Raw genomic sequence first — 19,035 nt, 5'->3', positions numbered from 1 at the left:
GTAACAATTTTCTCCGTCTAAATACATTTTAATTGCACTAAACGGTTTCAGCAATCTCTGTTGCCTTCGTCAATGACTGCGGGAAACTTACATGAAAGTATTTTCAGTTCTGAAAGGTTTATTTTGCACTTTTATCTTTTTCTCTTTCTTCGTGTGTCCAGCTGAAAAATGTTGATGTTTGTAAACATTTTTTTTTTTTTTTTTTTTTTTTTTTTTTAAGCGGGAAATTGTAAGGGTCTTTCAATGGTGAACACAATTCTACAAAATTAGTTCTACATTGCATATGTAGTTACAAAAGAAGTTCTAGTGCAAAGCATTTGCAATATTAGATAGTTTACAAGAAAAGTTATTCGAATACAAGGGATTCACATTAACCAGAGTTGAAACCTCATCATGTTTCAACTGCGCACAAAAAAATAGGTGCAAAACAAAATTCTAAGAAATGAAAAACAAAGAAAAAACTTCCATGTTAGTTTCCAAGAGCTAAGAAATTGCTGAAACAGTTAAGTTCTTTTGAAGAACATTTGGACGCAGTAAGTTATGTTTTTATGAATTAAGACACGACATTGTTCACCAAAATCCTAAAAAGCACTATAGACCTACGACGTATTGCATCAGAGATGAGCGCTATATTACCTTCTCTCTTATTACGGTTCCACCCGAAGATTTCCATACGGACCACAGTTGTTCAGATTGACAAAAATGCAGCCTAACCCCCATTAATCTAAATTTCAATTTGAAGACTTTTAAAACCCTAAATAATATGTTAGTATCTTTACCGTTAAAGGGGGTTGCCATGTTAGAAGAACTTATAGTGTCATAAAAAAAAATCTTGAAATCCTACCATATTTCACCATGTACACCTAGTCTTGAAAGGATCATAAAACATTTTTTCCATCTTGCAAGGAGTCGAACAGTGTGCAACTTTCTGGGACGTCTTGCTTGCTACCTGCTATCGCCCTCCCGCTGACATAAAGGAAAAACCAATTTTGCCGCTTCCGAAACAACGGATTCTTTTGGACAGGGAGGGGGAGTGCGCCAAAATACACGTTTTTAATGAGGAAGTTCACTGTTTGTCCACTAGAGTGCAGTGCTGCATGTGTGAAAATACCTTTTTTGCTTTCAAGAAGTTGTAATATGTACACAGTAAATAGAAAGATCGGATTTTTTTTTTTTTTTTTTTTTTTTAAATGACAGTTACAAGATTCATTTAACGTGGCAATGTGGCCTTAGAAATAACCGTTTTTCGAGGGCCAAATGTACATATTACCTGATATCGAAAATAATTTCAATCTGAACATTGAGCTCGTCATATCGAAATCTCGCTCTGAATGCAAGTAAACACATTTTTTAATCTCATTCCATTTTGTCATGTTTGTATTTATTATTATTTACTTTTTCCTTTAGAAAAATGTAAACGACTGAAAGTAATTAAATATCAACTATGTAATAAAATTCAATACAATTTTATTGTTGATAAATTATTTTTCAATATTGTTTCTTTCTACAGTTTCCAGTTTAAATTGCAAAAATCACATCGAAAGTTCCAAGAAATACCACTCTCAAATACTTTTCCAACTTTCTTACTCTTCTTCATTATGTAATATAAAAAGTTGCTTCCCTCATTCACTCCATTTCATTTTTACATTTTTATTCGAAAATACATAAATACGTTTTTAGGCAGTAATACTTGTCGGATGCGCCCGTTCCTGTGTAGTTACAGTGTACAAGAAGTGGGAACAAAATAAGGTAACGGTTTCCAAGAGGCGGAACTGCATAAGTTCAAAAGTTCAAAACATAAGGTGAGCGTAGCGTCAAACAGCTCGTGACAACTAAACGAACCATCAGTGCCCGGGAATTATGCGACCAATACAATGATGGATGCCCAACATCCATATCCCATACAACTATACAGTGTACACTGGTACGCATCGAGTTCCACAGCAGACGACCCACTCATCACCCACTTCTTACGACTCGTAACCGGTGACTTCGTCGCGCTTGGGCACAGGAACATGCTAATTCGACAGTAGATGATTGGAAAATGATGTGTTGGTCCGATAAATCACGATTTGTGGCACTCTTCTCGGACAGTCGTGTGCATGTGTGGCGCCAACTGCACGAAGCTCTAGACCCCTCATGCATGGTGCGTACTGTACAGGTAGGTGGAAGCGGTTGTATGATTTGGGGATGCTTTTGTTGGTATGGACTGGGACCATTGGTGTGTATGAACCACAGCAAGATATCCGTTGTGTATCTGCATTGTTAGAGAAACACGTACACCCTATAATGTAACACTTGTACCCAAAAGAAGACGGCATTTTCCAGAACAACAATGCACGGTACCACCAAGCCAGGACTGGGCTTGCTAGCTCGGAGCTGTAGCATATGAGTTGGCCCCTAACTCACCGGATCTTAATCCTATAGAACATTTATGGTATGTTGCGGAACAAGCTCTTAGCGCGATGACTCCTGCACCGACATCTGTGGGCACACTGTGGGATGTCGGGGATGTGAGATGGAAACATGGAAACATGTCAGCAACTACCAGAATCCATACCACGTCTGTCCAGGTCATCCTCTTAGCAAAAAGTGCTCGCAACAAAGTATTAGATAGGTTGTCGCAATTCAGTGGGCACTCAGTGTATATGCAAAACATGATATGCACATTTTTACAGGAGAGCAAATTAAGAGATTTTGACTTAAATTAATAAAACTTTCAGTTCACTCGAAAAAACTATACTGCTAAACAGGGAATTTTTAATAGGCCATTATAAACGTTTATCAAGATATAGATCTCATTGTGACCAACCACCAAAGCAAAACAGCACAAAATGGCCAAAAAGTGAAGAGACACATCATGTTTATGTTTTGCTACCCTCGTAAATATAAATACAGGAAGGACCACTTATCTTGATACGCCCTTGTAATATTTGAACCAATAAATACAAAAACGCTGAAAGTTTATAATATGCTAATATCGGTACGAAGACATTGTTTGGCATACCACAAGGTTAAGTGTTGCTGACCCAACATAAAGTTGTATATTTTCAAATAGCACTACGCCATGTTATTACATATTTCAAATCTACATGCGAAGCGCAAATATAGAATACGACATTTGTCATGCAATGTCGCAAGCTAAGACGCTACAGTATTACGAACACGGAAGAACAATCAAATTTCGGAGAGTTCTACAACAGTAATAACGCAAATGAGACGGAAGGGGTAATGCATGTCCAAGGCATCTCAATGTCGAAAACTACAGTTGTCATATGACGTATTTCGAACAAGTAGAAACCAAGCTACAAGGCATTGAAAATTTAACCTTTTTTCAAAGAATTATCGAAAAACTGTTTAGATAAATATCACATCGAATTTCATAGATGGTTTTAAATAGAGATCATAATGCCGTTTACAGCAATTTAATGTCTCAAACCATTCGGAAGATATAAAAGAAAAAAAAAATTTATATATTGCTTAAAATGGCGTATTTGTGAGAGCTTCTTAAAACATTTTTTGTTTACTTTCCTTCTATAAGACTACAACAATCCTTTTTGGAAAGTGTAATTGCAGTAAGTTTTCGGATTTACATAATTTTAAGCAGTGTTGCAAATAAACAATTTATACCATACCTCCAAATTAGTTTGAGAGATCAAATTGCTGTAAACCACAATTGTAATTTCTACATCTATTGAAAACCATCTATTCAATTGGATTAGGTACTTATCTAAGCATTTTTTCTAAGTAAAGGTTTTTGAAAAAAGTCAAATTTTCAATTTCTCGTAACTTTGTTCGTATTCATTCGAAATCCGCCATGTCACGACCATAATATTAGGCTAAAATACTTTGGATGTACATTGCCCCGTCTGCCTCATTTGCGTTATTACTGCTGTAGAGGACACCAAAATTTAGATGTTTGTAATAATGTAGCATCCTGAGTTTGCAACACTGCATGACAAGTGTAATATTATATGTTTTGTTTTACATGTAGATTTGAAATATGTAATAACCTGATATAGTGCTATTTGAAAAAAATAAAACTATGTTGGATTGGCAACACTGTTGACCTTGTGGTATTACTCCGAACGATGTCCTCCTACCGATATATGCATGGTACAAAACTTCAGCTTTTTTTGCCCATTGGTTAAAAAGTTACAAGGATGTCTCACGATAAATAGTACACTCTGTATATATACGTATGTCAAACTTATAAATATAGAGCATATATTTAAATAGCAAACTCAGGAAAATATCCTGAAGGATGCCAAATTGTGCAGTCCAACGTTCGCCTTCCAGGTTCATCTGCTCTATCGTGAAACATTGGAACAATTTCTTTGTTGACTACTATTTCGTGAACACTTTGTGTGTGTGTGTGTGTGTGTGTGTGTTTGCTTTGTTCACGTTTATGTAATACTCGTTACTGTGGAGACTTTTTGCACCAGTTATTCTATTCAAATAACGTTATTTCTATTTCAGAAATGAAAATAGTGATTTAAATGCTTTTGTCGATTATTACCAAAGGCGCAATCAAGTCCATGTTTAAATATCTTCATCAATCTTTGGTTATGTTATAGTGTTGACACTTCTTACTGTAAATAGGTATCGATTCGTGTACATGGATTTAGGTTTCTTTATTCGGAGAAATAGGAAGTTAATCACGGAAACTTTGTTTTGTTTTTGATTATGTAACATTGCTTACCCGTATTCGGGTCTGTAGATGTATAACCAAGACTGCCCATTCGTGACAGAACGTAACAATTTTACAATGTTATCCATATAAATAAAAATGAAAAAATGAAATGAAATCTTTGAGTTTACGTCCCACGGTTATGCCGGTTAGGCTAAACGAGACGGTGATTATGAGAAATAAATGAAATGGTTGAATGAAGAAAGTGGGAGGAAACGGGAGAACCCCGAGGAAACCCACGAGCACGGTGTTTGTCCACCACAAAGTCTACACGGCGTGAGCTGGGATCGAACCAGGGAACCTAAGCACCGGAGGTGAACGCTCTACCACTGAGCCACCGCGCCCCCCATAAATAAAAATGAAAGTGACTTAACTCTTGAATCATTCGACCGATCTCGATCAAATTCACTTTGATGGTGCAATTTAGGGGATATATATAAATGGTCAAAAATGACCAATATTAATGTCGAATCCATAAGTTTCGGGGTCACTGAGATGAATAATAACACTGAGACGATGTCGTTTAAATCCAAATTCAGCCCCGCAACTTGGGGGTCTACATAAAAATGGTCGAAAATGTCCGATATCGGACAGCGCTTCAACAATAGTAAAAAAGTTACTGACTAACGGAATATACTACTAATTTTACTTATTTTAACCCACCGAAGCAGGTAATTGATGATATATGAGTATTAATATGGAAATCATTGGACTTTTCTAATATGAATAAGTAATGCCCTCTGCTGTCGAGTTAAACCTCATGTGCGCCTCTAATAAGTGTCTTCAACCATAGCTAAAAATTTCTAACTAAACGCCATATTCTAAGAATAAAAAGTACGTAAACTAACAGTAAATACATTGACAAACAGTTTACTGTACAATAACGGAAAACGAAAGGATGAAAATAATACGGCGATATTATTCTACGCCCACTCTTACCCAACAACCCAAAGGCTGGTATAAGCCTAGGAAAGGAATCTCTCTTCCACTTAGGGCGATAGGATCTAAGTCTAGGGATCACATTCCGGACAGTAGGCACTAGCTCTGTATCTACCTCCTCCATGGCTACCTCCTCCCTTTTTTTACTACCTGGGATGCAAAAAATAGAAACAAGCAAACTAAAAACAAGAAAAATTAGTATTTACACCTACTCAAGAGAATAACACAAAATGAATGCCGTGCTATTTTAATAAAATTATTTACTTACGTATGGGAATGCCAGAAGTTAATAAAAACTCGGTTGCACCTTTAGTTAGACGAAGCTTATTTTGAGCTCTTTCTACGTTTATACACAACAGCTTCACGAAATACTGAAAATACTATCAGCGATTCCAGGGCCGGATCACCATATGTTCAAACACATGCATTTGCATGGGACGGCAAAAATTAGCATAAAGTATACAAAATTTAAATATATATGTGAACTAAATTATTTAAAATAAATATTGCGCAGGGCGACAAATTGTCAAGTGATTGATTGTTTGAAACTATATATGAATCAGCACCTATCATCTGAAATTTCGTAGTTAAAATGATTTTGAATTGGTACAGTCAGTTTCAAAAATGTTTTAACCATAGCCTAAAGAAAGAAAGAAAAAAAAAGTGAAAGCAAGTAAAAAGTCCTTTTAATTTGTGGTGACTGCCCTTAATGTTGCACCCAATTCCTAGCAGATGGTCTGTCAACTTCACGAAAAAAGATTCTTTGTTGTATATTAACGAAAGTCCTTTCTGTAATTAGAATCACCGAACGAAAAGATGTTGAGCTGACTAGCAATTATGGAGAATCGTCCATTTATTTGAATTTAGAATACTTTTAATCAAAATTCGTATTAATATTCACTTAATGATTGACACAAACTAAAAAGATTGACCGTATCTCTTACTTGATATGTTATGTGTAAACAGTAGTATTAAAACAGAAACATTGAAATGTAAAAAATATCGTTTGAAACTACTGAAACTCGTACTACGAGAAAATACGTTTCAAATTAAAGTACATAATAAATACAAGCTTGAGTAAAAATTCTTTCTTTATCCTTCCGCAACTTCTTTTCTTCTTTCTCCTTTTTCTCTTTTTCTTTAATCCTTTTAATTATTCAAGGGTTACAAGTATTTTATTGTCATCGTTGGGTCTAGACTTTTTAGAAGAATGACATGTGACATCTTGATCTCTATTTGGCATGTTTACAACAGGGGATTAGGGATGAGGGATTAGATTTCTGGGCTGTCAGCATCTAAGGCCATTTAGCCCGTCACATATATGAGGGATGACGGTCTCTCGGCGTGCACACTATCCGATGAAAAGAAAGGAAGAAAGGATTGGGGAAGGAATGAAGCGGCCTGGGACCCTTATGTTAGGTACCATTATGGCATTTGCCTAATATGAATGAGGGAAACCCAGGAAAAACCTCACTCAATGTAACTGGCTGTGACACCTTTTTCGACTGAGTGTCCCCACCGAGAATCGAACCCGGGACCGCCTTCGATAGGGGAGTTAGGTTGGCTAGTCTCAGCTTCCTGTACGTGTCTAATCAGTTTCAGTTCCACTACGAACTGTCCTATTCAAAGACAATTTATTTCGTTTTTTTGTGAGGAACTGTGAGACAACGGTAAATTTGGAAATACATGTAGTATAGCACTTGCTCCTAAATTCTATTTGTTTCGAGTAATTTCTACTTACTTCCGTTTACAATAATATATATTTTTTTTAAAAAAATCACATTAAAGTAAGTTTCTCATTAAAATGAGCATCGCGTACATAAATTTTACGCGATGTTCTCTTCTTTTCGAGGTAATACTTTTGTCCTTTTTACGAATGGCAGTTTTAAAAAAATTACTACCTTTGTAACTTTCCATATCTAGATTTGCATCACGGAGTTTAATTAGTTACATACACTAAATATTCCTTTCGATCTTATGAAAACAAAATAACCATCCCAAGGGGCCTTAAATGCATCCTCTATTTGGCACAAAAGTTGACATTACTATAAATTAGGGAATTAGGAATCAAGATTTTGGGGTTGTCGGCATCAAATGCCATTTCGCCCGTCACGCATATGAGGGATGACGTCCCTCAGCGAGCACACTATCCGATGAAAGGGAAGGAAGAAAGGATTGGGGTGTGAGTAAGGAAAACCCAGAAAAATCCTCACTCAAGATGGCTGGCGTAGAAAAGCTGTTACACTTTTTCGACCGAGTGGCTCCACCGGGAATCGAACCCGGTACCGTCGCACCAAAGGCGAGAGCGTTAGCGCCTACGCCACGAGGAGCCACTATCACTATAAATGTACGAATGTTAATCACAGAACCGCGGAAATCACATGCAACAGCAGCGTTGTACGCAGGACCAAATTTTGCTCTACCTTCATCCCGTTAAACGAGTGGAGTGCGTGCACTCTTTACTTCTATACGCTGTGCTTACGGTACATAATCAACAAATTTTTAATCGAACTGGTGTAAATACAACCGCAGAAAGAGCTCAATTACCCTCCACATATTGGTTGCATGTTTTAATTCTAATAAGATGCTACATCTAATATCCAATATGCATCATAAAACCACATTCTTTATTATGAGAGAAAACTAATATAATTATTCGTATATACCCCCAACAAGACCTCCCACAACCAGATATTTTAGTAAGTACACATGCACAAACTAGCATTCCAGTAACATTTTCTTATACCATGCTTGTCATTCATTCATACTCTACATGCAAATACATAAATCGTACATATTTGAACATTATATACAGTGCGACATCTTCGAACAAAAATGGCAAGGCAAGTACAGGATATTTGCATCTCACCACACTAGCATTACAAATCCACTTACCCATCTATAAATCCTTTACAATAAGAACATTTCCAAAATTCCATAATACTGGAATAATTTTGTCGTATGTGTATTATACACACACGTGCACATATTCTTTGGTGCGTGATGTCCCTGATTCTACCCAAACTGTCCCTGCCCAAACTGTCCCTGATTCGATCCTAGCTTCTGCCAAGCGAGTTTTGTGGTGGTCAAACACAGTGTTCGTGGGTTTTCTTGGGTTCTTCCGTTTTCTCGGACTTTCGTCATTTCATCATTAACATCCATTTCATCATCACCGTCTACCTTAACTTTGATGCACAATCATGGGTCAATAATTAACCAAAAATAAATAAAGTTAGTAAAATTTGAAACACCTTTGCTCGAGAAGAGTGGATGCTAGGAGAGAAGACAACTATGAACCATTTTTGTTACAAATATATCTTTTGATTTATGTTATCTTTATTAATGAATAATTTGGTGCAAAATATTTCGACGTCTCTCCATTACGGACGGTTAAATAATAAGAGACGAAAATGCGTAGAATTTTGAATGCAATTATCTGAATTTCAATGTAACTTAACCCGTATGCGAGAATGATAGCCGAATTTTTACTACCTTCCACCACTGTCCGTATTCTTTAGTGGCAGTAAGAATCTTCTTGTATGCAGCATTAGATTCTAATTCGTTAGAACCCTAAAAGCTGAACAAAAAGATGTATCTTTTCCCAGTTATCAGTAAGCACATCATTTATGATGTCAGACGTATATGGAGTGAATGTTGAATTACGCAAGGATCTAACGAAGACTGAATTTTAACTGCTTTGTATTATAAAAGACTTCTCTGTTGAAGTTTGGCAATTATAGAAGTTAGGAACCAGTGGCAATCATGTAAAAATTACAGTTTCTGTTGTTCCTTGGCCTGTTCTTATTTGCGTGAGAAAACATTTGGCAGCAAATCTACTGACGGCATTTTTGCTTACAATAAGATTTGTTTGCTTCTGTCACATCAACACTTAATCCCTCTGTGTATGTACATTTTAGTAGTACTGTTTCACATCATGTGAGATCTCGTAAAAGTTTCCCTACAGCATCAAAGACGAATGGAGCCATTGCTCTTAATACCTGAAACGTACGTAGAAAGAGCAAAATAGCATTCAATGGTTGCCAACTTGCGGAAAGCCAGTTTGCATTCGCTTGCTATCTACTTCAGCGTTTCTATAGGTCTCATGTTTGGCGGCTTTGGTTGTTGGGGAAATTTGATTGCACTGTCCCTAATTTACAATGCCCTCTGCAATCAACGCATTTTCTAACCAGCGATCTCCGCAGAACTCTATAAGAAATTTCGTTCATCCTGTGATCACAGTAAACTTTCCTAGTGCAAGTGACGTAGTATGTTACATATATTCAGGTTCGCCCATTCATCGCACGATTTATAATAGTACTATATAAAAAGAATTTTGAAGTTACGTTAAAGACACCTCTGTCATTTTTAAATGTTCTCCATTTATCAAAACAATAACGTCCAACAGAACTTCAAATTTTCCCCTAACTTTCACTGATTCTCCGTGACTTTCCAGTTTGCAGGAACCTCTGGTCTAAGCAGCAGAAAGCATTCTGTGTTTTGGAATATGAAGTGTTTTCCTCATGTCGTCTAGACCTCCCGATCTGGCAGTTTAAGATTCTTTTTCCTTTTGGGTGAATGTGAAATACACAGTGTATGTGCCTCCATTATCAACAAATTTGGGTGAGCTCCAGGATCACATTACAGCTGCATTTATAACCATTAGTAGGGATATGTAAGAGCGCGTGTAGGCGAACTAGACTGCCGCATTGATAATCATGTGACAAACGGAAGCTACATCGAACATGTCTGAAACTTGGAGTGTTTCTGTATATTTTTATCTATCATTCGTTATTTGTATCATAACATTTTACATTTTATAAAGTACATTTTTAAAAAAAAAAAAATAAAGCCCTTCCAAATCCGATGAATCATTTATACTCATCCCGTATATATATTATATTGATAAATGGAGAAAACAACTGATTTTATATCAGACCAATTTCTCTTATATACGAATTCAATGACACAAAAATGAAAAATAGTTCACGACTGGATCCAGCTTTGAACTAGAGCCAATCCATTACGCTTGCCAATCTGCTCCCTGAATAACCATACTTTTTATAACTCTTAAAATTGGTGCTCAGCTATTCAGACCACATAGGATGTACCATAACTCTACCACTGATTAATATATATATAGTCAACTGCCAGAGATATTCTGCAATATAGACACTGAGTTTAGAAAATAGGGTCAAACTTGTTACAACATGGGTGCCCACCAGTACTGATGAAGTACAAATATCTTCATGGATAGAATAAATAGTTATATCTCGTTTGTAGTTTATATCCTTATTTTAGTTTACATACTATAACAGTTTAGGGAAATGAAGACTGGGGCTATACCGAGAATTACTCTCGGAACCACGAACACTACAGGTGAGCGTGCTTCCCGCTCTACTAAGAGCCCTTATAGCAAACATAATTAATTTATTGATAACATTCTCAAAAGCTCTACATGATGTTACTGATGTTCGTATTGAAATCTTAAAGAAAACTAAAGATCACACATTAATAAAAGTACCAAACTGCTTTCTTCCATTAATATATATATATATACTATGTGATGTACACGAGTAAGTCAAACTATTTTAGAGACCAAATGATTACTACCTTTAATATTTCCTACATTATGACATTTGTTGGAAAAATGTTATGACATGCAAATGGATCTACAACTTACCCACAATACCGAAAGCTGATACCGTACGAGACAAGCCACTTCCAGTTCTCTGGCCAACCCGCGCTCTATTACCAATATCAATCATCGTTAAGAGATCCCTAATCTCTTCCTGAGAGTATTCCACTTTGTCATCGATCACCACCAAATCTCTTGGTTCCATACGATCGATCTTTAATACACGAAATCTCGTCTGGGTGTTGTTGGAGCCCACCAAGAAGAATCTCTAAGGTAAAAAAGAAAACAATGTATCAAAATTCATAGATAGTATTCATACTGTATAGTAAATTGCTGGAAACCTTACGCCTTCTATTGAAACTGCATTTTTTTACTGATTTCTGTTAAACTCCACTCTTGAAGATAAGTAATTTATTGTAGATTTGCTAGCAAAGATGCACAATTCCACCTAATTTTACTGAATAAGATATGAGATGTTCCGAGATCAATGTTCATGCAATGGATATTCATCTCCCTTTCGACGTTGAACCCAATAATCCCACGAAATTAATCCTCTAGAAAGACGTCGCTCGTTAACAATTATATATATATATATATATATATATATATATATATATATATATATATATATAACCTCAAGCATCAAACACATGCATAAAATAAAAATGAACATGAGCTTCTACCGACCTTTCAAGTAAATTTCCTGGTAATTTAATCACTATTTTTCTATTTCCTACACCAGAATTGATCATTATCGATATATCACAGAGAGCTACATTCCATAGTCTGGTCAATCCAACGAGTTTATGCAAATTAAGTCATCGATACTTCACAAATGTAAAGGCAGCACACCTATGCTTTGCTGATCACCCGGAAAAGCTGTAAACCTCGTGTGACGAAGTATGCTTCGTCATCCAACTGAGCTAGAAGTTTGGAACATCACGCTAAGCACCGTTACATGATTCGGCCTTAAATGGGTTAGATGTCCGGAGACTGAACCCGCCTCCAAGTATGATGGACAACCACCGGGAAGTCCACGACACAACCAAAGTTAATAAAAACTCCTTGTAACTTTGAGAAACGCTCAGTTTTTGTTGGTTATGGGACAATTTCGGTCAGTTTTGGAATAGTGTTATAAGTGCCGCCAGGTGTTTGTCGAATATCCGCTTCGATTCCTAAGAAGCTAATGGGACTAAACAGCGATAAGTAATAGCTCTCAACAAAGTTACCTTCCCAATTCTAACCTGTTCTACCATACATAAACTCATTTTCTTTATATAAAATTGTATTTTATTCCAAAATTTCCAAATGGTTACAATGGATACAAAAAAATTATTTTCTGATATTCGTTAGATCTCATGCAATCTAATTTTTTTTTTTTATTATTATTATTAATTAATATTCGAATAATTCTTGTAACATTATTTGATATCTACATCCTGGCACTGGCACTTTTAATATTTAACTCAGAATTGGTTCTTCAATGCTATAATTATTTTCCAATAACATCGGAAGAAAGGAACGAATTTGAGTAGGGTTTTCTTTGGTTATAGCATAGCAGGATTATTTTTATGTTTAAAATATAAATAGAAGGCAAGAGCTTCACTTGTCTTCACATGTAAAATAACATATCCGCTGGTCTAGTTGCTAGCGCGTGTGGGTACTTAGTGCAAATGCCCGCACGCGCTGCGCTACTCGTATGGACCTTTTATACCAGAAATGAATACTGTAGCACTGAATCGAAGTGACATTATGCACATCATAGCTTACACGTATTACTTAAACACTTGGTATTTACTGCATTTGACCGATCATTCACTTTTGTTTTATTATTGACCATATATAATATAATAAATGCAAGTCTACAACCTTAAATATCATAAATCTCAATTCTAATTAATAACATTATAAGTTCACTAATAAGTTTACACCTGTTGGTTAACCTAGAAAAGAAAACAATTAACTGTAAATGACTTCCAGTAGTGGATATTGGATTTAAAAAAAAAAAAAAAAACGCTTGTTTGAAAGAAAAAATAGAGTCCGGAAACGTAATCATCACACTTTTTCACTTAGTTAATATTTGCCTTCTCCACTATATGGCTGCACTATTATGTTATATCAGTACCATTTAAAACGAATTTTTAATACCAAAATAATAATAATAATAATAATAAATGGACATCTTGCATTATGGAACCTAAAATATTATTCTGTAATTAAAGCTCGATGTGGCTTTTAGTTTTGCGTTGTCTATGTTCAGTTTAATAATATTTTTAAAAAAATTAAAAAATGAAATCTTTAAGATTTACGCCCCATGGTTATGCCGGCTAGGCTAAAAGAGACGGTAATGATAAGAAATGAATAAAATGGCGGAATGAAGACAGCAAGAGGAAACGGGAGAACGCCAAGGAAACCCACACACACGGTTTGTGCACCACAAAGTTCATTTGGCGCGAGCTGGGATCGAACCAAGGACCCCATACACCAGAAGTGAACTCTTTACCACTGAGCCATGGCGGTCGCCTTCAGTTTCATGGTCTTACCATATTCACGTATATTCTAATTGCAACATGATTCTCGAATCATGCATTGAAACAAAAAAATCTTGCACATATAAAGGGCATGAAAAAGCGTATTTAAATTCGTCCAGTCAGATCAAAGTTACTACCAAACAAAAGAATGGAGGGAGAATTATGCACTTTTGTATGATACTTTTAGAAGATATTAGTGTGAAGTTCGCAATACCTTAATATCACACTACCTACAATGTTCTGTTTGTTTTGGAAATATATCTATGTTAAGAAACGAAAATATGATTGCTTTTAGGGTTCGAAAAATCCCGGGTGTCAGGTTGTCATGGCAACTTGCAATAAGAATCTGAGCTCCAGTGAGCTCTACCATGGGCATGGAAAAAGTAAACCCAAGCATTCTTCACGAATAGTATGACGAAGTGCTTGGCAAGGGGAAGAATTTCAACGAGCTTTGAGAAAAGTTGTGTCAAATAAATACAGATTTCACAGTTTGGGCAAGTTGCTTCGTGTTGTGTCAGTGTTTCCTATGAGAAAGGGTTTAACTAATAATCAACCTAATAAAGAACAATTTGAGGTCATCAATGGAGTCGGACAGCCTTAACAATTTATTGCTTGTTCAAATGAATGGCCCATCATCAGAGGATTTTGATCTATTTAGAACAGTCGACAACTAGAATTTCCGTTATCAAATACAAGACATGGATATAAAATACCTATGCTGCTTTATAGATCTTCACTTATATTGCCATCAATTGTAGTTGTCTTTGAGAGACAGATTGTACACTAAACTAACCTTGTGCGTTTTATATAGGTAATTATAATTTAAGGCCGAAAACCTGTAGAACTATGTATGAAATTGGATCTGTATCATTGTGGTGCCTGGTCTTCAGATCTGTCGCCTAGTTCAATACAAAATTTTTCAAGTATTTTTTTTTTAATGCAATACAGAATATTGAACATCATACAGGGTTCCCACTCTCTTTCCCAGAAAAAATTCCAGGATAAATCACCAATTTTCCAGGACTTCGACACAGGAAATCATAACAGGATTGCAATTGTAGGTTTAAACTCACAACAGTGAAATGGAAAGTAAAGTAGCTTATGCAGTGAATACTAATGCAGGTACAGTATTAATACACAATAATTAAATGCACAAAGCGGAGCGTAATGTGCTTTGTGTGTGTGTGGCTTCCCAACTTCCCTTCCAATTCGATCCACCACATGTATTTTCATTCTCTCTACATGACCTTGTCACAAATAGCATTCATATGAAATTTTACTGAAGAGTAAGTACTATTGCAAAAATTGATTGATTATGGAGGATAGATATAGTACAAAGCACAGTTTCTGGAGGATAGTGCTAGTGAAGACAGCATCCAAGAATGAGTTGGCAGACTAGTGGATGAAAAATTAAGAGAAATTCTCCCAGCCAACCACCCTGTTGGGAGAAAGAAAGCCCAAAAAGCACCCACACCACACATGCAGTATAATGACAAATTCTTATTCAGCACAAAAACAGGAATAGCAAACAAAAATAGCACTCAATTAAAATCTTCATTATAATTATAAAAATATGACATTCTGAAAATATGAATATTTTTGTAAATTTCAAGGACTGAAATGCATTTTCAAGGACATTTACAGGATGTTTCCAGGACAAAATCAATTCAAGGACTTTCCAGGTTTTCCAGGATGAGTAGGAACTCTGATTATAGTAACAGCATAACACAGTTAAATTTCTTTGTCTTTTAATTTTAATGATTTATTTTTTATGTTTGTCAGTTATATTATGATTTCGAAATTTTTTTACTTTATATTAAATTTTTCGCTTCACTAAATTACACTTCATTTTTTGCCAAGTTCAGATCAATTCAGGTAGGCTAAGGAAAAACAAATCTTACCTTGATAGTCTCAGATGTTATTGAATTTAACAAATGTTAAAATTCAGACAAAATAAGAAACCTTTTTTGTTTTTGTATCTTTTTGTTTTGTCAAATAATAATAATTTAAAAATTGACCCGACCTCGGGTGCCAAAATATTAAAATCCACTATCTCTGGAACGGTTCAAGATATTTTGTTGTTTTTATTTAGAAGATATAATTTATTGATTAAAACTATATCCTCCGTTTGGAAATATGTATCCATGTTCTTGCTGTAGTCTTGTGTACTTTATTTCTAAATTTTTTCTTTCTTCAACTAATACCAATTTCAAATTTTTCAGTATCACACAATACTATACTCCATCAAAAGAACATTCATTTGTTTTAATTGGAGAGGATTTATAAACAACTGAAAATTTGCATCATACATTACATTAGTAGTCCAGTCATTTTAGGTGAAAACATCAAACCAATTGTAAAAGAAATAAAGTAAGGTTTCTTAGATTTGGAATAATATCCCCAACAACATATCAAAAGTCTACAGAAATCCGAGTATGGGAAAGCAGCCATAATGGCCGCCATATTGAATTTCCTCTCAAAATCTAGAAATTTCCAATTTTGTTCCAATTTACGTGAAATATATATCAAATGGATAGCTTTTTAAACCAGAAATCATCCGATCGTGTTTCTATTCATATTCCATTTATTACAAAATGATAATAATAGGCTTATAGGTAGTAAAGTTGTGAACATTAAAAGGATTCATTATTAGTGTTTGTAAGAGATGGTTAAACTTGTACAGACTCGTCTAAATTTTTAGACACTCTTTTAAAATACTAACTAAATACAAGTAAGACACTGCTGTCACTAGTGTTGTAAATAGAAAAAAAACCGTTCGTATTTTTTCAGAAATGTACGTTTTTTTTAGAAAAAAAACATTGCCTCTCGTTTTTTTTCTAAATTTCGTTTTTTTCAAATAGTCATTTCTAATGCATCTTACGTCTATTTAAGTATTAAATATTTTTATGTAGGTATAATCACCGTAAAATGCAACATAAATTAAACGCTAGATACTGATACGCTACAAATATTTTACAATTTACATGAATGCCATACCTATTAACAATTCGGGTTTCAGCAGTTTTCATCAATATCAACTCAGAAATAAAAGTAAAAATGAAATTTTGTTTTTTCGTGAAAGCAGGCCTTTAATAAGTACGAAAATAATGTCACGAACAGTATAAAATTCAAATAACTTGTCTAAATGTAAAAACTAATACTAATTTGCCTAATAGTATTTTTCTAAATGCCATATATAAATAATTTGTCGACTAGATATATATGATATGCCGGCTCTACCATATATGCAACACGTGCATTTGCGTGGAGCGGCAAGTTTAGATGGTCCGGTAAAATCTGTCATAAGTATATTATTTAAATTAAATATTTCTTGTTGGAAACAGACTTCATGATGATGGTAGTTACATTTACTAATCTGATCTTCTATTTGAATACTACATTCATAAATTATGTTTAGGTTGCATTAGTTTAAGGTCACATGGACAATGCTAAAGCAAATGGTCGAATAAATCCGAGCACAAATTGCTTGATTGTTGCCAAATGCAAGAATTCAGTTCTCGAATAGTAGTGAATATCTGTTCCATTTAGTAAGTTATCACAGTTTTGATATGACAACTAGTCTTGTTTTTGCCAGAAACAAGTTCCTTATCATTGAAGATAGAAACAAGTTCTTAAAAGAGAAATCAAGAAATAAAGATAAAAGAGCTAGTTGCACTGGAATTGCAAACTGATACATTGAGATTGAAGCTCGATAGTGAATTCTATAAAAAGGATTACCACTTTTCCTCTGCAGGTGTGTTTGCTTTATCTTTCACTAATGTAATAGATTAATATATTTTTTTAAAAAAAGACACAACGGGATTGCATTTTTAGTAAGTATTTAAGCCTTTCTGAGTGTAACTGCACTTACCCTCACCTTTGTTGTTCATGCTGGAGTAGCATACTTAAAATCATGACTTTTAAGATTTGTTCTTTCTGGAGAAAGGGGGAGGCGGCAAATTATGCCATTGCATGGGGCGACAAATTGACTAGGACCGGCCCTGATGACATGTATATAAAAGACATGAATATAGGATGACACAATTTGAAGTAATGCAGGGTGTTTCAAAATTAATATTTGGGTTTTGAAACTTTGTAGTATCTATTACAATTAACTTACAATTATAAATATTATATCAAATGAAAGAGCAACTCAAACAGTTTTGTACGCACGCATGTACATGCATTGTTTCTTCTGTCTGCCGTTAGAAAGAGCAAGCAGCAAAGATGTAGACTCGAGAGCAGAAAGTTTTTTTTGTGTTTTAATAAAGACTGAATCTGTACAGTGCAACGGTCTGTGTGAAGAATATTAAGGAGACGCTTGCAACTACGCCCTTATCGTTTGCAGTTGCTACAGGTCTAAAGCCTACAGACTACGGTTTACGTGCCAATTTCGCAAGTGAAATATTGCTGCATAACAATGAAGATTTTCTGGATCGTGTCGTCTTCAGTGATTAATCGACATTTCACTTAAGAGCTAATGTGAACACTCATAATGTTTGTATCTGCCCGTCAGCAAATTCTCAGGAGATGGTACACTTGAAACGAGACTCCCCTAAATTGAATGTGTTTTGTGCCATATGGCGGAAAGTTTATGGGCCTTTCTCGCCTATCGACTAGATGTGTGCCGTGTGACGAATGAATCTAACATTCAACACTTGTAGCAAAGACTGTTTGAGGTGCTCTTTTACTTGATGCATTGCTTATAATTGTACGTAAAATGTAATAATTACTACGAAGACTTAAAACACCCTGCATTTCTCACCAACAGTGTTGGAACTAAGATGTAAAAAGGAGAGAAAATTTTCTTTATAAAGTTGTTGTTTACAACAACGATATTATTATTAGTCGAGACTATAACCAGTGGTGCCCACCCCCCCTTATGTCTATGACGCACCCCCCCCAATTGTCTATCCGTAGGTGTTCTTCCATGAAAAAATCTTCTTTTCGATTAATGTTACCCCCCCTCATCAAACATATTTATATAGATTTTAACCCCCCCCCAAATATTTCAATGACGCAGTTTGCGTCATAGCCCCCCCTTGTGGGCACCCCTGCTATAACTACAACAACAACACGAGTTAGTAGTCAAAAAAATGTAATCAAATGTATACTCGGTGGCCCAGGTAGCCAAAGTGGCACACACGGGTGTGTCATTTGTTTAATCCGCTCCTGTGTGGACACTAATTAAGATATCGGGATATTATTCTTGCAAAATATGGTTGGACTATAGTTTATCA

General features: G+C 35.3%; 1 protein-coding gene across 5 annotated transcripts in view; it reads right to left on the bottom strand.

The window, feature by feature from the left end:
* Nucleotides 1-19,035, bottom strand: part of FIG4 (polyphosphoinositide phosphatase FIG4) — a 161,249-nt gene that overhangs the window by 122,942 nt on the left and 19,272 nt on the right. For 4 of the 5 annotated variants that reach the window (XM_081765046.1, XM_081765047.1, XM_081765048.1 and 1 more), the window contains exons 3-4: nucleotides 11,310-11,532; nucleotides 5,630-5,779 (exon numbers count right to left, since the gene is read on the bottom strand). In XM_081765046.1, the coding sequence (XP_081621172.1) occupies nucleotides 5,630-5,779; nucleotides 11,310-11,532 (373 nt within the window). The remainder of the gene's footprint in view (nucleotides 1-5,629; nucleotides 5,780-11,309; nucleotides 11,533-19,035) is intronic. The other variant, XM_081765049.1, reaches the window with a different exon arrangement.

Source organism: Thermobia domestica, chromosome 7 (assembly GCF_964235325.1).
Source record: "Thermobia domestica chromosome 7, izTheDome1.hap1.1, whole genome shotgun sequence".
Classification (NCBI taxonomy): Eukaryota; Metazoa; Arthropoda; class Insecta; order Zygentoma; family Lepismatidae; genus Thermobia; species Thermobia domestica.
The sequence above is the reverse complement of the archived record's forward strand: the minus strand, read 5'-3'. Positions and strand labels throughout refer to the sequence as shown.